At 49.6% G+C, this 24785-nt stretch overlaps 1 protein-coding gene across 2 annotated transcripts in view; it reads left to right on the forward strand.

The window, feature by feature from the left end:
- Positions 1-24785, forward strand: part of Lmf1 (lipase maturation factor 1) — a 103502-nt gene that overhangs the window by 74171 nt on the left and 4546 nt on the right. For both annotated transcript variants that reach the window (XM_004651971.2, XM_045130063.1), the window contains 2 exons: positions 16386-16553; positions 24509-24692. In XM_004651971.2, coding sequence (XP_004652028.2) covers positions 16386-16553; positions 24509-24692 — 352 coding nt within the window. The remainder of the gene's footprint in view (positions 1-16385; positions 16554-24508; positions 24693-24785) is intronic.

Below are 24785 nucleotides of genomic sequence, written 5' to 3' on the forward strand. Positions count from 1 at the left end.
CATGGAGTCTACTCTGTAGAAAGACCACATTACATTTGGCTGTCATCCACATGTCCCGGAGTACACATCCCACCGTAAACCTGGGCCTGCGTAAAAGTCCTGAAACATCTCATGACCTTTCCGCCCCTTCCTCAGCCTCTCTTCCTGGTCCACGCTCCCTCATGTCCATGGAAACTCCACGCAGGCAGGTCGTGCAGGCTGTTAGGCTTACCAGCTGCTTTGGGTGGAAGGCCTGGTGGGGAAAAGTACTGCTCTTGGGTTCCAACCCAGACGATCTACAGCAGCAGACAGCCCAGAGACACTGGGAGATGTTACAAGTTCAAGTCTAACTCGGTGAGGACTGCCAACTGACTACAGAGGGCACAGAGTCAGGGTTGGCCCAGCACAGCACAGGGTTCCCTGAGGACGGACAGAGGGCATCCATCCTGGCTCGGCATTAAGGAAGGGACTGCTGGCACCTAAGGCCAGAGCTAGTCGTGACTGACCCTGGAACAGACCCAGCTAGAGTTAGGTGGGAAAGCTCTTGAGGCAGGATGGGACAGGCACCCCCAGTAGGCCTTGGCTCACTGCGCAGCTTGCATTTTTTTGGGCTCTGTGGTTGGTGTTTGGCCTAGCATAAGGTCAACTCTCCAGTTAGAATTTAAGTTGTTTGTGCCAGCTGGACTTGTGTTATTAGTAATGCATGGCTCCTGGACAACAGTGCACACTGGGAAGGGAAGGCCCAGGTTGGCCTCAGGGCAAAGCCAGGAGGGCAGATCCTCCTGTCCCATAGCCCTATAGGGATGTGGGACAGGTTTCAGGACAGCTGTGCCCTGGGGGCCAGGCCAGGCGACTGGGATTAACACTCAAGAGCTGGTTGGGCTGTTGTCCTGGAGCATTGGGAGGGAGTCTCACAACCTTTCTAGGCCCACAGCGACAGCCCCACACCTGTCATAGGCAACATGTTCCAGGCGACCCATAGCCTCTGGGGCCACATCTGGTTGGATTTGGAACAGCTCAGAACTCAAGGGACAGTTGGCTTACAATTCTGTTTACTGTGAAGGACACATTTGGGAAAGGCCAGAGAAAAAACACGCGGGACCGTCCCCTGATTTCCAGCACATCATTGGTCCCAAAGTTCAAGCCTCCTAGTCTGGGTTTGTAGCAGCTTCACTGTGCGGGCAGCTAAGCAGCTCACTGGCTTTGGTGCTCGTGTCCAGCTCCAGCACTGTCCCTGAGTTGGGGCAGAAAGCTCCTCACCACACGGCAGGTATCTCTGTGACTCGCTCTGTCCTGGGAGTGGCCTCATTGGCATGAATTCTGGTGTGGTTAATTGTGGTCCATCACGCACACCCTGCCAGTGTTCTGGGCAGTGGGGGGGGGGGGGTGTCTCTGAGCCAGAGATCTAGACAAAGGCCAAGTTCAGACACTGCTCAGCAATAATGGGGCTGCATCCTGTTGGTGGCATGTAAAACTGTACCCCACAATCTGCACAGGGTTCCTGGGGGAATAGCAGGCCAGTCCCTTGCTGTGGCTCACTGCTCAGCATGAGAGAGGACCCTACTGCATATCAGCCCGGGAAATGTGTGGTTTCTACTTAATGCCCATGGTGTTCACGCCATCATAAAGTTGAAGGAATTCTAAAGTCAGGAGCCTGTTTGTCATCTCGAGGCATCTTGGTATCTTGAGGCCAAGCCCAGGCCCACAGACCTGCCCACGTGATCTCCTGCTTGATGGCACAGGTGCCTGTCTATAGGAGGCTGGGGTGTATTTTATGTAACTTTGAAGGCCTTGTGTTTCATGGTTTGGGAGAGGATGGTGTATTTCTGTCTTCAAGTAGTGTGCACATGTATGCACACAAGGTGCCTGCGTGTTTGCTGATCACCATGTGCAGGGCCCTCATGCTTTGCTGACTTCATGCAGTCTCAGGGGTCCCAACCTTGCCCAGCATACTGACTCTATCCACTGCTGATGCACCATGTGCGAGGGCTCTCCTTAGGGAGCTCAGGGCCCTGCCCAGATGTGATGCTGCATGAGATGCCATGGCCTGTGACAGACAGTGAAGAGGAAGACCTAAATGAAGTCACCGCAGAAGCTCTATGCCTCACTGAGGTGCCCCAGAGCCTCGTTTCTGTCGGAGCAGTATTGAGTGCAGAGTAGCAGTCTCACACTTCCACGGTCACCTTTGACTGGTGTGGACAGGTCAAAACTCTTCAACTGTGGAATATTTTCATTCGTGACATTCATGCTTTAGAGTCTCCCAGTGTTGAGCATGTTACTTGCATAAAAAGCCTTCATCCTACAACTTTCCTACAACTCTTAATAAGGATGGGTGTCTTTTTAAAAATTATTTACTTATTTATCAGAGAGAGAGGAGAGAATGGGTGCGCTAGAGCCTTCAGCCACTGTAAACGAATTCCAGATGCATGCGCCCCCTTGTGTATCTGGCTTACGTGGGTCCTGAAGAATCAAACCAAAGTCCTTTGGCTTTGCAAGCAAACGCCTTAACCGCTAAGCCATCTCTCCAGCCCAGGATGGGTGTCTTTTGACTCACTGAGCTGTCAGAAATGTTCTGTGGGCTGACGAGAGCTATAGCCACCCGTGAAGGTCTGTGCTAGGGTGGGCTTTTAGTGAGTGTGGCACCTGTGTAACTCCTCATGTGTGCTCTCTGCTCTCTTTTTGTTCAGGATGGGCTTGCTGTAGCCCAGGCTGACTTGGAATTCACTATGTAGTCTCAGGACGGTCTCAAAGTCACATCGATCCTCCTACCTCTGTCACCCAAGTGCTAAAATTAAAGGTGTGCGCCACCACACTCAGCTCACTTGCTCACTCGCTTGTTCACTCGCTCCCTCTCGCTCTGTTCCCCTGCCCCCCTGCCTTGTCCCACTTCAGGGTAGCGTGAGCAGGGTAATAGAAGTCTGCACTGCTGCCTTGCTGAGCTGACCTTTAATCCAGAGAAATAAATCACGTCCAGCATCTATTATTGGTGAAGCCCCACAGCCTCGGCACACATAAAAGAAGTCATTGTCCTTAGAGTTTCAAGCCCGTGGTGAGAGCAGCTGATGTCACCTCCACTGTGGTCAGCTTAGAGCTCCTGACAGCATAGCATGGGTGCTACGATTGTGTCTGAGAACTAGAGGACTCGGCGTAGCATGTTCTTGCCCCGCACATGTGCATGTGTGTATTATCCGTGTGTGTGTGTGTGTGTACATGTGTACACTGGAACACATGCACTCAAGCGCTCACTGCATGTGCCTTCTTGCTGTACACGTCTCCCTGCGGAGGATGGCCTGCCATGTGGCCTGAGCACCGAAGCGCCCTTCCCTGCTCTTCCCTTACTCTAACCAGGAATGTGGCCTGTGCCCTCAGGTAGCTTTGCTTAGCATTGCTGCCAGTTTCTCCTCTGTCTCTTGGAATTGGGAGACTTCATTTCCTGCAGAGGTGCCCCATCTCAAAACACCAAGGGGGGAGCAGTGGCCCCGGGTCACAAATACAGTGCTGCCTCCTGAGAGCACCTGGTATTTGGGTGTGGGCATGAGCCACTGTGTGTCGCAGACACCTTCTCCCTGACCAGCCAGGGAAGACTAGCCTGAGGGTGCTGCCTGCCAGTCCTCAGCCAGAGCTGGGGTCAGGGGCTGCAGTATAAAGGAGGCAGAAATGAGAGCACCCCCTCACATGGAATTTTTTTTTTTTGAGGCAATCCCAACAAACTGGCCTTTTAAAAAAAATTATTTTTATTTATTTATTTGAGAGTGACAGAGAGAGAAAGAAGCAGAGAGAGAATTGGCATGCCAGGGCCTCCAGCCACTACAGTTGAACTCCAGACACGTGTGCCACCTGTGTGCATATGCAACCTTGTGTACTTGTGTCACCTTGTGCACCTGACCTATGTGGGGACCTGGAGAATTGAACATGAGTCCTTAGGCTTCGCAGGTCTTAACTGCTAAGCCATCTCTCCAGCCCTCATGGAATATTTTTGCTGTTCAGATACTTCCCTGTACAGCCCATGCATCCAGAATGCCTACAAGTCAACACCGACCATTTGGGTATTACTGGGGAGCCAGGATCTCTGTTCAGATCATTTCAGTACACATGTTCAGCCAGGCTTACTCTTCCTATGTTGGATCCATTTTCTCTTAACCTGAGCAATCTTTTTAGGGATATGTATGTCTCTGAACCCCACTGCTACCTCCTCATGGGACTTAGACCAATCAATAAAGGGCACACACTCTTGAAACCTTCAGGACATCAGTTGCAAATCTAATTTCTAGGGCTTTCTATACCTGGCAAAGGCCATGGGTGAGTGAAGCCCCAAGTTCTGTCCTAATATTCTTTCAAAGAAGCTGTGGCTGCCCAGAGTTCAAAATGTGACATCATGAAGTTTTTACACTTCAGGGCACTTAGAAGCTTGTGTTAAAAAAGTGACATGTGTGAGTGCTTTGTGTGGTAGTGCATTACCCTTAAGCATTGCTGCCACTGCTGTGAAAGACATAAAGGTGGGGCTCTGTCATCAAGAGACACAGGTGGCGGGGGAGGCTAGAGGAGTGGCTTAGCAGTTAAGGTGCTTGCCTGCAAAGCCAAAGGACCCCAGTTCGATTCCCCAGGACCCACATAAGCCAGATGCACAAGGGAGTGTGTGCATCTGGAGTTCATTTACAGTGGCTGAAGGCCCTGGCGTGCCTATTCTCTCCCTCTCCCTCTTATATCTCACTCTCTGCCTCTTTCTCTCTCAAATAAATAAATAAAATATATTTTTAAAATGACATAGATCAGGCTAGGGAGATGGCTTAGCAGTTAAGGTGCTTGCCTGCAAAGCCTAAGGACCTATGTTCAACTCCCCAGATCCCACGTAAGCCAGACACACAAAGATGAGGCAAGCACAAGGTCACATGTGCCCACTAGGTGGGCGCAAGAGTCTGGAGTTCAATTGCAGTGGCTGAGGCCCTGACATGCCAATATTCTTTCTAATTTTTTTTTTTTTAATTTAAAAGACATAGGTCACTCTCATGTTCTTTGGGGAACAAGTGTAATTCGGGAGATTAGGGGAGAATTTCATACTGTCACTCCATCTCCTCCTGTCACCTTCCAGGGCATGGAAGCCTACCCTCCAAGGCCTCAAGGTTGGTGAGAGTGTGCGCCCCAGGTCTCCAAGCCCAAAGTACCCTCTCTTAACTCCTGTCTAAGGAGTTCAACCTCCTGACACAAGACAAAGCTCCCATGAACTCAAGTGTCCAGTTCTCTGCAGTGTGAGTCTGCTGGACAGGGGCTTCTGCTCTGCTGGGAGTTAGGGCTCTGGACCCTCAGCTTGTCTGATCACCCCACATCCAGTATGTTTGCTACTGCCGCCCAACTTCAGAACCCTTCCTCTCCAACAGCCGCCAAGGCCAGTGCCCATGCCCACCTGGAGACTGAGAGAGGCCACTAACCTCGTGGACCAGGCTTCGTGCCATAGACCCACAGGGGGACATCCTTGGCAGAGTCAGGACGCCCCCTGCATTTGATCCATGCCGCGTGGCACCCCAAATGCAAGAGCCTCCATCTGTAGCTATACTCAGGGTTAGTTCTGGAGCTGCCACATGTGGAGGGCTATGAGCAAATGCACAAGAACCCCTTAGCACCATCCCGGCTCAGCCCTGGACACCAGGCACTGCCAGAACGTCTACCACTCAGCCTCAACAGCTGGCATTGCTACTCTCTGTACCACCCCCCCGCCCCAGGGAGGTCCTGTACTGGCTTTCAGGGCTCTGCAAGGGACTGCAGGGGCTCAGAGCTGCTGACTGCCTCCCAGAGATGGACCCTTTTGAGCTAACGCCTCTGGCTGAACATCCCACTCCATGTGTCTGAGTTCTCCCTGGGCACCAAAGCTGTTTGTGTCCCAGCTCCACCAGCAGGAGCTGCAGGGCCTCGTGTTAGAACGCATGGCCTGGCCCAGCAAGAGGTCCTCATGCTCCCCTTTCCCGCTCATCGCCGGGGCTGCTCCCACCAAACTCCACGCCATGAAGTCCAACACCACCTTTCTTCCTCTTGCATCCAGAACCTATCCCACACGGGGCCTCTGGCCCCCAGATCCTGCTTCTAATTGTGACTGGGAGACACGTGCTCCCAGCTGTCTTGGCTGTAATTGGATGAGGGTCACTGAACGCCCTGTGATTGAAGGGTTTGCTGATCTGGGAATAATTTGTACAAAGGTTGATGTTACCCACGAAAGCTGTAAAAGTTAACTTTATGGAAGCTAGGCCTGAAGTGGGTCCAGGGGCCCGAGAGCTGCGCCTTTTGATTTTGTGCTTGTCCAACAGACTTTTCATTGATGACATAGGAAGAAAAAAGTTTTTGTTTTGCACACATGCGTGGGGGGGGGGCTGTGTGTGCATGTATATGTGCCCTTCCAGTGCCCCACACACTCGCCTACAGCACCATGTGCTTGCCTGCCGTGGCCACAGCAGAACATGTGGTGTCCTGCTCCATCGCTTTTCTGCCCATCTTTATTTTATTTTTTAAGGAGAGTAAGAGAAGGAGAATTGGTGCACCAGGGCCTCTAGCTACTGCAGTCGAACTCCAGACGTGTGCGCCACCTTGTGCACGTGCATACCCTTGTGAGCACGCATCACCTTGTGCGTCTGGCTGATGTGGGTTCTGTAGAGTCAAACCTGACTCCTTAGGCTTTGCAGTTAAGCACCTTAACCTCTAAGCCATCTCTTCAGCCCCTCTTCTGCCCATTTTTACTTCAGTCTCTTATGGGGCCCAGAGCTTGCTGTTTTTTTCATGAGTTCTGGCAATTCTAGGACTCTGCTTCCTTATAGAACTGGGGTTACAGGCATGCATGGCCACACCCAGCTATTTAACATGGGTACTAGATGCTCAAATTCAGGCAGTATTGACCCATCTTTCCAACCCAGGAATGTTTTATGTCTGTTCTAGGCCTACAAGTATCAGGGCCCCAAGCACAGCTTGGCCAGGGTGCAACATCAAGGTAATTTTGGGGACTGGCTGCAGAGTTAGGCCTATGCCCTTTGTTACCAGGAAAGACAAACTATCAGACTAGGGCTCAGGAGTGGTAGCCCAGAAGCTCTGGGTAGCCTCTTATAGTGATTTCCATCCTCTGGTCAGCTCAGGGACAAGCCACAGGCTGGTGCAAGGTCACAAGGCCATTGCTGCCAGGGACAGAAGCACCCGGGGTATCTTTCTGGGTCTGTGATCCTGGTCTTAGCTTGGTAATGGATGACCCCCCAATGACTGTGAGAATTAAGTGATGTAGGATACGCTGGAATGCAGGTCAATCTAGAAGTGTGTAATTGAGTTTCCAAATATGCGGGAATTCTCCAGATATCTTTCTGTTATTGGATTCTCATTTTAATTCCTTTAACTGTCGGAGAGAATGCTTTACATGCCTGACATCTTTTAAAACTTGGTTTTGTGGCTCAGAATATGGTCCTTCTTATTGGACATTGCACTCGAGCATGAAAGCGCCCTGTGTGCTACAATGTCACAAGGTGGTGGTGGTGGTTTCCCAGCTCCTCTGTGCACTTCCTGTTTCCTTTCTGCTGGGCTTTGCAATGACTAGGGGAGGGTGATTGACATCTCTGACCAGCGCTGTGTTTGTCTACGTCCCCTTGTGGTTCTGCTCACTTCTGCTTTGTGCGCTTTGGGGCCCTGTTGTTAGGGGTGTAAATGCTTGTGCACTGAATGCCACTGTGAAATGGACCCGTTGTCCTTGATGTTACTCCTCACTCTGGTCCCTGCTTTGTCCTGCCCTGCATTCCACACTCCTTGTGACAGATGTGTGGTGGCTCTTAGCTCACACTTACCCTCACATCCAAAGTCATCTCCTGTGAGCTGCTTTCTGACTTATGTATCCAGCCTGACAAATTCTGCTTTTCATTATGAACTATTTTTAATTTTTTAAAATTTATTTTCTAGGAGAAGGGGAGAGAGAGAATATGAATATGGGCACACCAGGGCCTCCAGCCACTGCAAACAAACTCCAGATGCATGTGCCACTTTGTGCATCTGGCTTTATGTGGGTGCTGGGGAATCAAACCCAAGTCATTAGGCTGTGCAGGCAAGCACCTTCACTGCTTAGCCATCTCTCCACCCCTCAACTGAAATCTCTGAGATAGACATATTTCAGTCTGTCATCATCTTACTGTTTGTTTTCTGTTCTTACCATCTGGTCTTTATGCATCTTTCATTCGTTGATTTTTATCTTTATCTGCCTTCTTTTGGCTTAATCAGCTATTTTCATGACTCTTCCTCCTTAGTTTATTTGCTGTAACTCAATATAACTCTTTGTTCACTTAACTTGTTGCTTGATTTGAATGATTTTGCATAGTACTTGTTTCTGGGATCATTTAGAATTTATTTTTGCTTATTTGGAAGGAGAGAGAGAATATGAATGGGTACACCAGGTCCTACAGCTGCTGCAAATTAACTCCACACTCACAGGCCACTTTGTACCTATGGCTTTACATGGGTCCTGGAGAATCAAACCTGGGGTTTTAGGCTTTGCAGGCAAGTGCCTTAAGTGCTAAGCCATCTCTCCAGCCCTGTTTTAGAATTTATACTGTAGATAGTCAGGTAACAGAGAGCTATTGATATATTGATATGCGGATATAAGGTACATAGTAGATGGATGACCATCCCAGTTTACTGTCAAGTGAAACTAATTTCAAACATGCTGAGAGATTTTTATAGCAATATTCTTCCACTCTCTCCTCCTGGCTATTATTGTCACACTTTTTATCTTTATACATCCTATGAACCATATGCTACATTTTATTATTTTTGTTTGAGGTTCACATCTTTTTTGTTTGGCTTTGTGAGGCAAGCCCAACAGACTAGCCTTTTTAAAAATTTTATTTATTTATTTGCAAGCAGAGAGAGATAGGAGAGAGAGAGAATGGGCATGCCAGGGCCTTTAGCCACTGTTGCAGTCCGGTTCGCATTGCTGGTAGAAATCACCCAACCAAGAGTAGCTTCTGGGAAAAAGAGGTTTATTTGGCTTACAGGCTCGAGGGGAAGCTCCACGATGGCAGGGGAAAACGATGGCATGAGCAGAGGGTGGACATCACCCCCTGGCCAACAGAAGATGGACCACAGCAACAGGAGGGTGTGCCAAACACTGGCAAGGGGAAACTGGCTTTAATACCCATAAGCCCGCCCCCAACGATACACTCCCTCCAGGAGGCATTAATTCCCAAATCTCCATCAGCTGGGAACCTAGCATTCAGAACACCTAAGTTTATGGGGGACACCTGCATCAAACCACCACAGCCACCACAAACAAACTCCAGACACATGTGCCATCTTGTGCATCTGGGTCCTTTGGCTTCATAGGCAAATGCCTTAACCACTAAGCCATCTCTCCAGCCCCCCTTTTTTTAATGAGAGGGAGCAAGAGCAAGCAAGAGGAAGAGAGAGAATTGGTACACCAGGGCCTCCGGCCACTGAACCCTTGTGCCACCATGCCACATCTCTGCTGCCATGTCAGGGAGGGAAGCCACCACTCATCAAGTCAGGTCAGCCAGGTGCCCCCAGAGCCCCACACCCATCAAGAGCGTTGGTACTGCTCCATGTGGCCTTCCCTGCCAGGCGCTGACCTTCCTCATAACGGGGTGAGCTTCCTTACAGGGAAGGGGCTTTCCTCGCAGTAGGGCTCTCTTTCCCTCTCCCTCTGTCTGTGGGGTAACTTTCCTCACAGGGAGGTGGTCTTCTCACAGCACAATGACCTTCCTTTCAGTGGGGTGGCCTTCCTCATACTGGGGTGACCTTTTTCACAGTAGGGTGACTGTTTCCATGGTAGGGTGGCCATCTTCACAGCAAGGTGGTCCGCTACAGTGGAGTGACCTTCCTTACGTGGTAGTGACTTTCTTCATAGTGGGCTTATTTTCCTCCAAGCGGGGGACCTTCCTGTCTCTGAGCAACCTTCCTTATGAAACCTGATGAAAGAGTCCAGTGGTGAGCTGGGACTTGCAGAGCAGGTCCATAGTCTCTCCTCTTGGGTGCTCCAGTGGGTACACACATAGAAGCGCCTGCTGGTAGCCACCATCCAGGGTGGCCAGCACCACAGAGGAGCCATGTGACATTGTCCATTTCAAGTGTTTGGGTCACCCCAGTCACCGTCTTTATTATACTTCATTCTCTGTGGAGGCACCCACAGCGCAGTTTCCTGACCTCCTGCCCTGCCCAGAGGCATCTACCATCTCGGACCTTACTCACCAAGGGCCAGTTGTCATGGGACATAGGCCCCTGGTCTGTCCTGGAGCACAGTGGGCCTGTTTGTGCTGAGGTCTCGCTGTCAGCACAAGTTGTCTCCCCCCACCCCTCAGCACTAAGCAGCACTCAGGTATGAAGGAAGAGGTTAGTCACCCCAAAATCAGACCAAGAACTTGGAAATTCAGAGCGTGGACCTGCCTTGAACATGCATGTGCTGCCCAGGAGCTCTGGGTAGCACCTGCATGTGGGTGGCTTGTGTCCAGCCAGCAGTGGGCTCTGTCTTCAGTTATCAAATCAGCCTGCAGAGCTTGGGGTGGTTGTTGCTTTTAAACGTGTGCACATGTGTGTGTGTGTTACTACTTCGAAAAAATACCAGAAGCTTGTGCCACTTTTTGCTTCTGACTTATGTGAGTGGCTTGGGAATTGAAACCAGGCCGCAAGCTTTGCAAGCAAGTGCCTTTAACCATTGAGCCATCTTCCCAGCCCAAGTTTTTTTTTCTATTTTGGTTTTGTTTATTTTTATTTATTTGCGAGTGATAGAGAAAGAGAAAGAGAAAGAGAGAGAGAGAGGAATGGGCATGCCAGGGCCTCCAGCCACTGCAAACAAACTCCAGACACATGCACCATCTTGTGCATCTAGCTTACGTGGGTCCTGGGGAATTGAACCAGCATCCTTTGGCTTTGCAGGCAAGTGCCTTAACTGCTAAGCCATCTCTCCAACCCCCGTTTGTTTGTTTTTTTTTTTTTAATAACTTCATTCTTCAGCTGAATATGGTGGTCCACACCTTTAATCCCAGCAGTCAGTATGCTGGGGCAGGAGGATCTCCGTGAGTTTGAGGACAGCCTGGGCTGCAGAGTGAGTTCCAGGTCAGCCTCACTAGAGTAAGACCCTGCTTCAGAAAGAGCGGGTTGGGGAAGGAAGAGGAAGAAGAGGAGGGAAAGAAGAAAGGAAAAAGGGAAAGGAGATCTCTAGATGGGAATGGGCATTCCCTTCCTGCTGAATCCCAAACATGTAATCCTTGGAATGACAAAATAGAGGGCTGGTCTCTTCTCTTCTTCTGACTTTTCTTTGCACAGACTGGTGGGAGTGCAGTAATGACCTGTCCCCCTGAGATAACTGCCATCCAGACCCCACACAGGCATCTTCATCCTTTGTGTATCCACATGGATTCCTTACTTACTCCCATGCCCGGCTCCTCATAGTTTTTAAATCAATCCCAATGATGTTCAAACATCCCCATAATCCAAAGTCTTTTAACTGAGCCATAATACCAAAAAAAAAAAAAAAAGCATAATGGCACAGAATAAACCTTCACACTGCAAAAGATGGCATTGGGCATAGCAAAGAAATATTCAACCAATACAAGATTTAAAACAACCAGGGCAAACATCAAACCCTGTAGCTCCAAGTCCAACAACTCTAGTCAGTGAAAAGTCTCCAAGTCTGGTTATTCTAACCAGCAACAAGCCTCTGGAGTTCCAATTCCACCCCTCTAGCTAGGCTACTCACAGTCTTGAAAAACTTCACAAGGGCCAGCAGCTCTCTTTGGCAACGATTTTGTGGTCCCGGCATCTCCCTTGGGTCTCCACTGCAATCCACGGTTCATCCTCTCGGCTCCATCAGGTCTCCATGCAGACATCCAGCAAACCTGCTTCACACTGCCCATGGCCATTTCCAAAACACAAGTCCGTGGAGCAAACTCAATGATCCTCTCTTTCCTGCATTTTTTATACTCCACAGTACCATGTAGGGTGCCAATTTGTTAATCCAGGGGGGAGTAAAACAGATTTTGAAGAACAGGACACTTCTTGAGCACTCAGGCCCCTTCAAAAGAGTCTACATTCTTCTTGTTGCCCCAGTGCAGGTCAGCTGGTCCAATCTCAAAGGTTGTAATCTCTCAATTGCAGCTGAACAGGCAGCAGTTTTGGCCTAAACAGTTCTTTCTATGACATATCCCCCTGCTCACACCAGTTTATTTCTATGCAAAGCAACCCTGCACAACTTCTCAGGACACAGGCATAACAGCAAGCTTCTCATACAAACTGCTAGCCCAGTCCAAGCAAAGCTCTTTCTCCCCCTCATAAGCCAAACCTCACAGCCCATAGTTCTTACTGCATTCAGGTGTTTCTACTCTGACCAGAATAGTCCATCAAGCTGTACTTACAGCACTGCAAGGCATCTCTTAGGCCAAGATTTCAAATCCTTCCATGTTCCTCTTGAAGACCAGCTCCAAAAAGCCAAAGCCACAGAGTCAGCTGTCTAGCAGCAATCCCACTCCTTGGTACCACTTTACTGTTGCAGTCAGGTTCACATTGTTGGTAGAAATCACCCAACCCAGAGCAGTTTATGGGACAAAAGAGGTTTATTTTGGCTTACAGGCTCAAGGGGGAAGCTCCATGATATCAGGGGAAAATGATGGCATGAGCAGAGGGTGGACATCACCCCCTGGCCAACATCAGGTGGACAATAGCAACAGGAGAGTATGCCAACCACTGGCAAGGGGAAACTGGCTTTAACACCCATAAGCCCGCCCCCAACAATACACTGCCTCTAGGAAGCGTTAATTTCCAAATCTCCATCAGCTGGGAACCTAGCATTCAGAACACATAAGTTTATAGGGGACACCTGAATCAACCCACCACACTGGCCCTGGCAGGGGTGCCCTGAGCAGCCGCCACCCAGTTCCAACAGTGCTCAGCAGAGAGCAAACCTTTCAGGGTCTCTTACAGTCTTGATCTTGTTGCAAGTGATGTAAATTCATTTCTCCTCCCACTGTAATACACAACTTTGCCTGTAGGTGGTGAGGGTTTAAAACAAAGAAAAAGCCAGGAGTGGTGGTGCACACCTTTAATACCAGCACTTAGAAGGCGGAGGTAGGAGGATCACTGTGAGCTTGAGGGCAGCCTGGGATACAACGAGACCCTACCTCGAAAAACTAAAAAAAGGAGGGGGGGGCTGGAGAGATGGCTTAGTGGTTAAGTGCTTGCCTGTGAAGCCTAAGGACCCCAGTTTGAGGCTCGATTCCCCAGGACCCAAGTTAGCCAGATGCACAAGGGGGCACACACATCTGGAGTTCACTTGTAGTGGCTGGAGGCCCTGGTGCGCCCATTCTCTCCCTCCCTCTCTCCCTCTCTCTCTCTCTCTCTCTCTCTCTCTCTCTCTCTCTCTCTCTCTCATGCCTTCTCACTCACTGTCTTTTGATTTTAAATAAACAAAAAATATATTTTTTTCTTTTTTTTAATTTTTATTAACATTTTCCATGATTATAAAAATATATCCCATGGTAATTCCCTCCCTCCCCCCCACACACACTTTCCCCTTTGAAATTCCATTCTCCATCATATTACCTCCTCATCTCAATCATTGTACTTACATATATACAATATCAACCTATTAAGTACCCTCCTCCCTTCCTTTCTCTTCCATTTGTATCTCCTTTTTAACTTACTGGCCTCTGCTACTGAGTATTTTCCTTCTCACGCAGAAGCCCAATCATCTGTAGCTAGGATCCACATATGAGGGAGAACATGTGGCGCTTGGCTTTCTGGGCCTGGGTTACCTCACTTAGTATAATCCTTTCCAGGTCCATCCATTTTTCTGCAAATTTCATAACTTCACTTTTCTTTACTGCTGAGTAGAACTCCATTGTATAAATGTGCCACATCTTCTTTATCCACTCATCAGTTGAGGGACATCTAGGCTGGTTCCATTTCCCAGCTATTACAAATTGAGCAGCAATAAACACGGTTCAGCATGTACTTCTAAGGAAATGAGATGAGTCCTTTGGATATATGCCTAGGAGTGCTATAGCTGGGTCATATGGTAGATCAATCTTTAGCTGTTTTAGGAACCTCCACACTGATTTCCACAATGGCTGGACCAGATTGCATTCCCACCAGCAGTGTAGAAGGGTTCCTCTTTTTCCACATCCCCGTCAACATTTATGATCATTTGTTTTCATGATGGTGGCCAATCTGACAGGAGTGAGATGGTATCTCAATGTAGTTTTAATCTGCATTTCCCTGATGGCTAGTGACATAGAACATTTTTTTTAGATGCTTATATGCCATTCGTATTTCTTCCTTTGAGAATGCTCTATTTAGCTCCATAGCCCATTTTTTGATTGGCTTGTTTGATTCCTTATTATTTAGCTTTTTGAGTTCTTTGTATATCCTAGATATTAATCCTCTATCAGATATATAGCTGAAGAAGCTTTTTTCCCATTCTGTAGGTTGCCTCTTTGCTTTTTTCACTGTGTCCTTTGCAGTGCAAAATCTTTGTAATTTCATGAGGTCCCAGTGATTAATCTGTGGTTTTATTGCCTGAGCAATTGGGGTTATATTCAGAAAGTCTTTGCCAAGACCAATATGTTGGAGGGTTTCCCCTATTTTTTCCTCTAGCAGTTTCAGAGTTTCAGGTCTGATGTTAAGGTCTTTAATCCATTTGGGCTTAATTCTTGTGCATGGCGAGAGAGAAGAATCTTTTTTCATCCTTCTGCAGATATATATCCAGTTTTCCCAACACCATTTGCTGAAGAGGCTGTCTCTTCTCCAATGAGTATTTTGGGCATTTTTACTGAATACCAGGTGGCTATAGCTACTTGGGCTTACATCTGGGTCCTCTATTCTGTTCCACTGATCTACATGTCTGTTTTTGTGCCAGTACCATGCTGTTTTTGTTACTATGGCTTTGTAGTATAGGTTAAAATCAGGTATGGTGCTACCACCAGCCTTATTTTTGTTGCTCAGTATTATTTTAGATATTCGAGGTTTTTTGTGATTCCAAATGAATTTTTGGATTGTTTTTTCTATTTCCATGAAGAATGTCCTTGGAATTTTGATAGGGATTGCATTAAATATGTAGATTGCTTTAGGTAAGATTGCCATTTTCACAATATTGATTCTTCCAATCCAGGAACAGGGGATGTTTCTCCACTTTCTAGAGTCTTCTGCAATTTCTCGCTTGAGTGTTTTAAAGTTCTCATTGTAGAGATTCTTTACTTCCTTCATTAGGTTTATTCCAAGGGTACTTTATTTTTTTTTTTTGATGCAATTGTGAATGGGAGTGATTTTCTGATTTCATACTCTGTGTGTTTGTTGTTAGCATATATGAAGGCTACTGATTTCTGTGTATTTATTTTATATCCTGCTACATGGCTGTAGGTTTTGATCAGCTCTAACAGTTTGCCAGTAGAGTCTTTAGGGTCCTTTATGTATAGAATCATGTCATCTGCAAATAATGATAACTTGATCTCTTCCTTTCTAATTTGTATCCCTTTTAGGCGTGTCTCTTGCCTTATTGCTATGGCTAAGACTTCCAAAACTATATTAAATAAAAGTGGGGACAGTGGACACCCTTGTCTTGTTCCTGATTTTAGTGGAAAAGCTTCCAGTTTTTCCCCACTTAGTAATATGTTGGCTGTAGGCTTGTCATAAATAGCTTTTATTATGTTGAGATATGTCCCTTCTATTCCCAGTCTCTGTAGGACTTTTATCATGAAGGGATGTTGGATTTTGTCAAGTGCTTTCTCTGCGTCCAATGAGATGACTATGTAATTTTGTCCTTCAACCCGTTTATATAATGTATTACATTTATATATTTGCGCATATTGAACCATCCCTGCATCTCTGGGATAAAGCCTACTTGGTCAAGGTGAATGATCTTGAAAAAATATTTTTTAAAAAAAATGGCCTTTTGCCGAGCATGGTGGTGCACACCTTTAATCCCATCACTTGGGAGGTAGAGGTAGGAGAATAGCCATGAGTTCGAGGTCACCCTGAGACTACATAGTGAATTCCAGGTCAGCCTGAGCTAAAGTGAAACCCAACCTCTAAAAACAACAACAAAAAAAGTGACCCTTTGGCTGGAGAGATGGCTTAGCAGTTAAGGCACTTGCCTATGAAGCCTAAGGACCCAGGTTTGATTCCACAGTTCCCATGTAAGCCAGATGCACAAGGTGGTGCATGTGTCTGGAGTTCATTTACAGTGGCTAGAAGCCCTGGTACACCCATTCTCTCTCTCTTATAAATAAAAAATATAAAACAAAAAATGACCTTAAAGACCCCAGAAGTGTCCTCTAGCCTCCTGACTGGCCAGGCTGGCTACTCAGAACTGGGGAGTGGGTGGTCCCTGCACAGTTGGGGCGGGACTCCTACCTGGATCAGTGACTCACAGGGTCCTCTTGTCTCCACAGACTCAGCCGGTGCCCAATCCGCTGGCCTATTTCCTGCACAGGTCGCCCTGGTGGTTCCATCGTTTTGAAACTCTGAGCAACCACTTCATAGAGCTCCTCGTGCCCTTCTTCCTGTTTCTTGGGCGCCGAATGTGCATCCTCCATGGGGTGCTACAGATCCTATTCCAGGTAGGCTGCACCAGGGCCTCGCCACCTGGGGTCTCTACGTGGCCACAGAAGACCCCAGCCTGCCTCACCCCTGCGGGAACACCATCCTGGGCTGGATGCAGGGCCTCCTTCCTGACTTCCTCAGACCCGTGGTGGAATCTGGCTGCTTCCAGGGAGCACCTGCAGAGCAGGGCAGCTTGGGTTCTGTGCAGGTGGATCAGCTCACCATGGCTCAGTACAGATACTCCCTGTGTTGTGAGCTCTAACCCTAAAAAAAAGTTCTAGAAGCTTCCTTTTACACACAGACATAATTCTAGGTTCTGAAGGACTGGTCCTGTTGTGTCCATACAGATGAGTTTCTAGACATGGGCTGTCTTCTGAGCTATTATTGACAGGCATCTTTCGCCTAAAGTTTCTTCCTCTTTGCCATATGTGTTTGAAGCATGGTATTGCCTCTTCTTGGTGACTACCATCTGGAAGTCCCTTGGTGTCACTGAGTTCTCGAGCTGCTGACTCTCCTCCCATATCCCTGTCCATGTCTGCAGCACCACCTCTCACAGTCACACTGCAAGGTGTTTTTGTAAACATCTGCATTGGGTTCTCTTAGTAGGAGCCATTGTCTTGTGTGTTTCATCATTTGCAGTGCTAGGGGTGGAATGCAGGGCCTTGTGCTTACCAGATCAGCGTCCTGCCACTGTGCTATATCCCTGGCCCGCTCAGTACTTGGCTTGTTTGAGACAGGGTCTCGCTGCTTAGCCCTGGCTGGCCAGGAACTTTCAGTGCTCTTCCTGCCTCTGCCGCCGAAGTGCTGGGATTACAGGTAGGCACCAGCCTACCCAGCTCTCATTCTGCTGTTTATTTTGACACACTAAATTTGTCTCACTAAATTGCCCAGGCAGGACTTGAATTTGTGACCACCCTCCCCTGCCCCTCAAGTAGCTGAGATTACAGTCCAGCATCATCAGCCTTTCTGTTTTTAGTCACAAATAATGTTGAATGTGGCCAGTGTCTACCCTATGAGGAGTGGGGTCACTGGTTTTCCCCACTAGATCTGTTCATTAGAAAATTGTGTTTTTTGCTGTTTCACGGTCCAAGAGTAAGTGAAGCATGGTCATTGCTGGGGCTAATTTGCCAGTGTTTTCTCTTGGATTTTGCATGGTTCCCAGTGAGAGAACCCTTTCTGTAGTTTTCTATCCTGTGAGCCTGGCATGAGTTCCCTATGTGGACATGTCACTGTGCCCTGGAGGACACCTTTCTCTGAAGGGTCATAGAGACCCAGGCAATCAGTCTGTCTCTGGAAGTTCTGGGCAATGCTGGACGTGAGGAGCAGTGGCCCCACCCGTAGCTGGTTGAGGGACAGGGCGTCCTCAAGGCAGCTGGGACAGTCAGCATTGTGGGGATGGGTTTTGCTCTGTCTCCTGTGGCATCCCCTAGCTCTGTGAACCCCTTTCTTCCTCACACCCTTTTTCTTACAAGGCCTCTTCGAAGGGTAGAGTAGGGATGGCTTTAAATGAGAGCTGGTGGTGAGCTGGAAGTTTGACTTTCACCAACATCTTTACCACAGTGATGACTTTAACGGACTGATGCTACCTATTGACCAGCTCTCCATTCCAGAACAAGTCCAGCTCAGCTCTGTTTTATATTTTAATCGGCACACTTGTCCTAGAGTGAGTGAGCTCACAAATAAGTTATACAGAGGTCATAGAGGGTGCCCTTGCACCCAACTCCTCTAGTCCTGTTCTGAGCATCTTGCACTGGTGGCAGACAGGGTGATGGCACAGTAAGGACGTGTTGTTCACCAGAGTCCCACTGTGTGTCCCAGCTGCCTTGATGTCCCGTAGCTTTGGACAAGATGTTCATTCACCATCACTGTCACACAGAGGGTTCACTGCCAAGGATCCTCCATGCTCCACCTGTTAATTTCCCATGCTGACTCTTTTTTTTTTTTTGGTTTTTTGACATAGGGTCTCACTCTGGTCCAGGCTGACCTGGAATTAACTCTGTCATCTCAGGGTGACCTTGAACTCATGGCAATCTTCCTACCTCTGCCTCCCGAGTGCTGGGATTCCATGCTGACTCTTTTTATATAAATAATTTATTTTATTTGAGAGGGAGAGAAGGAGGAGGCAGGTAGAGAGAGAGAGAGTGAGAGAATGGTCACACCAGGGCCTCTAGCTACTGCAAACAAACTTCAGATACATGTGCCACCTTGTACGTCTGGCTTTACATGGGTACTAGGGAATCAAACCTGGGTCCTTGGCTTTGCAGGAAAGCACCTTAACCACTAAGCCATCTCTCCAGCCTACCCATGCTGACTCTTGATGTTTGGCCTCCGTAGTTCTGCCTTTCCCGGGTGTCATGGAATTGGAACCCCAGTGTGTTGCCCCTGAGGCTTTTCTGTCATACATGTTGAAGCTCTTCATATCTGGCTAGATCACACTTCCCCTGAGACTCTAGGTGCTTATGATTCCTGAAGGCCCAACTCAGGAGGCCCCAGCTTCCTTTCCTGGTCTGGTAGGCCCAGAAGCCATCTCCTTCAGCCCCACACCATGTCCAAGACAAGACAGAGATGCCCAGGGCCATGGCTCTCCCCCAGGCTTGGTCCAACCACCACCCCCCCATCCAGCTAGGGCTGCATTCTTCCCCCCAGGCAGTGGGGTCTTGAACTGGCTGCCAGTGCAGCACCTACCATCAGAGGAGTTCCCAAAGATACTGTTTAGGATGACTGTGAGCTCCTGAACGTGGGTGCTGTGCCTGAAACCATCTCTGAGCAGTCCTTGGGCTGGAGCCACGTCCTGACCTGGGTGGGGGGGGGAGCTGTGTTCCTTCCTTGGCCGGGTGGGGCGTGAGTGTTCTCATCTTCCTCCCACACTCAGCTTACACAGCTGCTCTTAAGGCCCCACAAGGCCATGGGATCCACGTGGGAAGGACCAGGAGAACTCGGAGAGGGTGACCCCACGAGAGGCAGGCATCATTAGCTTCTGCTGCCACAGCAGGTCAGGACATTCGTGGCCCACCGTAGGATCAGTCTGCCTGCAGGAACAAGAAGACTGAGGTGGCAGCGTGGGGCAGGAGAGGCTCTCGGAGAAACAGGCTTTTCTTCTGCCTTTTCTAACCTCAGTCTGGCGTTGATTAAAGACCTGGTTCACAGCCACAGGGAAGTCCTCGTGTGCACAAGTGTACTTTCCCTGTGAGCACACACGTGTACTCGGTGGAAGGTCCCTGCAAGTTTGTGGAAAGCTGCCTCATGAGCACATGTGTCCTCTGGTAACTGTGAGCCCCCAGGGACATCTAGAAATCTACCCTCTTCCTTTTGGGTCATGTTGCATTGGCCTGGAACATCTGCTGAGGCGTCCCTGGGGCCAGATTCCACCGCCACATGTTCACCTTCCTCTGCTGTCCCCTGGCCTCACCCACTACAGCACAGGGCCAGGCTCCAGCCAGTCATCTGCAGAGCGCACAGAGAGCTCTTTGAGGGCCCCACCGGCCAGGGCCAAACACAGATGGACTGTGAGGAGATTCATTTCCCTCTGAGGGGAGGACTGCAGTGACGCTAAAAGGAAAACAAGAATGATCAGATCCCCTTGGAGCACCAGGCCACGTGCTGCACGATGAATTCCAGGCTCCTTACTGAGCAGACAGCCAGGGACGGAGGGAGGGTATGAACTGTGGCGACGAGGTGGGCCTGACCTCTAAGCAAAGCCACAAGCTGTGCACCTGGGCATCCGGTCACAGGCTCCACAGTATCGTTAGAAACAGGGCTTCAAGCGGGAAGACTATTCTTCAGTGTCATCTTGTCTGCATCTGGAATCTCCTGGGAGCCACACCTCCGGGTGTGTCTCTATCAGAGTGTTTCCAGAGAGTTCACTGAGGAGGAAAGATCCGCCCCCCCCCATGTGGGTGGCACCATGCCATAGGCTACAGAAAAAGGAAGACACTAACAGAGTGCCAGCTTTCCCTGATGTCTGCTTCCTGACTGCAAATGCAGTGACCAGCCACCTCAAGTGCCCGCCACTGTGTCTTCCTGACCATGATGTACTGTGCCCTCAAACTGTGAGCCAAAATAAACTCATCATTCCTTTAATTGGTATCTATCAAGCATTCAGTCACAGCAACAGGAAAAACAGCTAATAGGCACCTGCTAGCTATGTATGTGGTGCCTAGTTCTTTGGTCTGCCCACCTGAGGGTGGGGTCTTTGGAAATAAGCTCATTCAAGAGGACCCCATCAATGAGACCAGGAACCCCACAGCAGGGCTGCATCCCTGAATTCCCCAAGTGATTATGACATGTGTCCAGGGCTGAATGGCCACTAGGAAGGCCAGGTCTGCCCATCTGGGACATTGGATAGGACTCAGTTGGAAGAAAGGTTTGGGATATGAATACAGAGATGCATAGACAATAACATACAATACCCATGTGGTTGAAGACTCTGGTTTGTGCTGGGAGAGAAACAAATAAGGAGTTGGCCAGGGGCCACACACAGGTCTAGACACAAAGCAGGTGTCCAACATCTTCTTCACTTAGAAGTTCCTTCCATGGAGCTAGTGGGGTTCTCTGATCCCCTAGGGATAAGGAGTTACTGCACTGTGACTTTGCAGCTAGCCCTTGACATCATAGGATAGCTGCCAAGCCTTCACAGTGTAGAATGTTCCAGATCCTAAGCATGTGACCCAGGTGTTGTGGACTTAACCCTCTATTCCACAGCCACTTGGCCCCCTCAGGCTACTATGGCCCAGGTGGCTCATGCCAAGGAAGAGGTGGGGCCTGCTTTTGGCCACAAGCACCCAGCTCAGGCACTACATGGAGAGTACTTTTTCCCTTGGCCAGCCCTGCACAGCTCCTGCACTGGCTCTGGACTCAGCTGGAGGATCTAGATCAACAAGACCTCAGAGGGGGCCTGTATATAAAGCATGCTGAGAACCACAGTCATGGCAACACAGCCTGCTTCCCGCACTGACCTGAGGAGGACCATGAGCAGTGACCACAGCAGGTCTCAAACTTCCCGAGCCCCCATCTGTGCCAGGAACAAGAGGGAGCCCTCACATGCATGGCTCCATGACCACGGGGCTTTATCCAACCCCACCAGGGCAGTACATCTGCGACGTGTGGATGTGGAGTCTCCGCAGAGTGGTCAGCTGCTGCTTGCCTTCCTCTGATACGCTCCAGAGCCAAGGAGAGGACCCCGGGACTGCACAAAGGAGGCGGGGTCAGCAGGCAGAAGAGAAACAGTAGCTGGTATGGATTCAGGCGCCATCTGTTACGTGGTTTTTCCTGGATAGGCATAAAGAAATGCCCATTCCCTCCAGATAGAAAGGGCACCTGCAGACCAAAAAAAAAGGATTCTAGCTGGACATGGTGGCACACACCTTTAATCCAGCACTCAGGAAGCTGAGGTAGGAGGATCACTGTGAATTCGAGGCCAGCCCAGGACTACAGAGTGAGTTCCAGATCAGCCAGGTCTAGAGTAAGACCCTACCTTGGAAAAAAAGAAAAGGATTCTAAGCAAGTTTGACGAACCAGAGAATTCTGGGGGTGACTTACAGGAGTTTGCGTGACTAGAGGCAGCTAGAGAGTCCTGCAGAAGGGTGGCTCCTGAAAAGCTATGCCACTGAAGAGCTCCCGGGTAATGCTGAGCAGCCACACTACCCAAGAGCCTCATCGGCCTGTTCTCCTCTCACGCATTCCTGGTGAGTGGAGTGGCCCATCACAAAGGTCTGTGCGCTGTGCAGGTGATCGGAGCCACTCTGATTCAGGACAGCAGTGATCACACCTCGCCAGAGGAGGCAGGCGCACACCACCACCCACCAAGATAACCCCGGCAAGGGGACCATGTACACAGGCTCCGCACTAGCAAGTCTCTAGAGCATCAGTTGGGCAGTTGGAAGCACTGGAGCTGCAGACTCCAGGATTGAACTCAAGGCTGCTTGGTAGGTTTGTAATTCTCTTCTTCAAGAAATCTCCCTCTTCAAGAAAGAGCCCACTATGGACACAGCCATAGCTGCCCAGTGGGTCACAAGACAGCAACGGCTGGGCAAGAGCCCAAGCTCAGTACCCTAGGAGCCAAGGTCCCTGGACACTCAGGCAGAAGGGAGGGGACAGTGGGAGCCAAGTCCTGCAAGCCCAGGTCCACATCTCAGACCTGTGACAGTTGCTCCAGTCAGTCCTCTTCCTCTTCCGCCTGCTCCTTCTCCCTCCCCCTGGGCTCTCCAGCACGGCTTATCTTCCCCCAACAACAGGAGATCCCAGATGCCTCCCCTCTACCCTCCAATCCAAGGACCCCCTGACTCTCTCTTCCCACTGGGTCATCCTGGGCCTAAGCAGAGCCTGGCCATCATGTCACTCCAGCTGCCACACCATGTCCTTCCACAACAATACCAAAAGGAAGGGCAGAAGGCACACAGTGCTAATGGTATGTGGGTCAGCAGCTGGCCCTGTAAGCTCACAGAAGTTTGCCATTGTGGAGTAAGCAGACTTCTTAGATGGGACACAGCTCTAGTGGTAGTTTAAAAATTGATATTTATGAAAATTGAAATTTTTAAACACCCAAAAATAGGGCCTGGGGGATAGCTTGGTTAGTAATGCACTTGCTGCACAGACATGAGAACCTGAGTGTATGTGTTCATTTAAAATGCCAGGCATGGGCCTGGAGAGATGGCCGAGTGATCAAGGCACATGCCTACGAAACCTAAGGACCCAGGTTTGATTCTCCAGGTCCCACGTAAGCCAGATGCACCAGGGGCCGCATGCATCTGGAGTTATTTATTTGCAATGGCTGGAGCCCTGGCATGCCCATTCTCTCTCTCTGCCTCTTTCTGTCCCTCAAATAAATAAAAATTTTTAAAAAGGCAGGCAGGGTATGAGTGATGGCTCTGTACCCTCACAGAAAATGCTAGTCGAAGCACTGAGGCTCTCAGCTGTGCAGTAGGAAAAGATAAGGATGTGTGGGCACCCCTGAGCCAACACTCAGCGCATTGTTCAGCATGGGGTGCCCAAACAAAACACAACCTGCTGCCCCAGATTCCAGCTGAACGGCCGCTCTGTGTTGGGGACGGCACAGAGCTGCAGCCCTCAGCTCCACTGTGGCAGTGTGGGCGGCCTCTGCCACCTGCCTCACGCAGTCACCACGCACCTGCCTCAGGGCCCGTGCAGCCCAGCACAGCCCATACGGACCCACGGACACCTTGCTCACAGTGGTACAAGCTGGACTCAGTTTCACGCACCATAGGAAAACAGACAAGCACCCTGGGGTAGATGCTATCCCTGTCGGATAACCCTCCATGATCTTCTGAAAGACACTCTGTGACTCCCTGTGAAGGTCAAAACAACCCAGTGTTATCACTGGAGTGTGAGAGGGGTTTCTGGCTGCCAGGATCCAAGAAGTATCCCAGAGCCAGAGTGCTTGGAAGCCATTCATTGCCTCTCAGGTGTAGACCTTTCCAGAAGCCACTGTACTTCACACTGCAGACACATTTTGTTGTTTGTATCAGTGTGACAGTGAGGTCAGTTGGAAAGGTTTAAGTTTTCTGAGGTCCTGTATCTCCATCTACACACTTCCACTCCACATGACTCCAGGCCACTATCCTTTTTGAGGACATCCACAGTGGTCATCTCACTGTCCTCAGCCATCGGTCATGGTTCTGTCATCTACTGTGTGTTCCTCCATGAGCTGGGGTTTCTTCTGAGCCTCTCATCTCACACCTCCAGGCCTGCCTCAAAGCTGCCACCAAGATGGCTCCCAGGGAGCCCAGGCTGCTCAGTCCACCCACACAGGCCAGGGCCCACCCGCCTAGCCTTTCCTGGGGTCTGGGTAGGAACTGTGGGTTTAATTAGGGCTAGGATCATGGGCCCAGGCCAGAACTAAAGAGAAGGCACCCTTTGGGTACCTCTAGAGTGAGAGATGGTGCCTTGCAGGGACTCGTGGAGGGAGGCAGCCCTGCTTCCTGAGCGCTCCCACAGCTCGGGCCTGCACCTACAGGTGATCCTCATCATCAGCGGGAACCTGAGCTTCCTGAACTGGCTGACCATCGTGCCCAGCCTTGCCTGCTTTGATGATGCAGCCCTGGGGTTCCTGTTTCCCTCAGGGGCACAGGGCCTGAAGGATCGAGTCCTGAAGCTGCAGAATGAGGAAGCACAAGGGATCCAGCCCAGGCTGAGCTATGGTAGGTGGAACGTGCCCCGACTCCAGTCCCTGTGTCCCGAGACTATTAACTAAGGACAGGGTGGCCACCATGGGCACTTGGAGGAGTATCTGT

This window comes from Jaculus jaculus, chromosome 11, assembly GCF_020740685.1.
Source record: "Jaculus jaculus isolate mJacJac1 chromosome 11, mJacJac1.mat.Y.cur, whole genome shotgun sequence".
In the NCBI taxonomy this organism is placed as follows: domain Eukaryota; kingdom Metazoa; phylum Chordata; class Mammalia; order Rodentia; family Dipodidae; genus Jaculus; species Jaculus jaculus.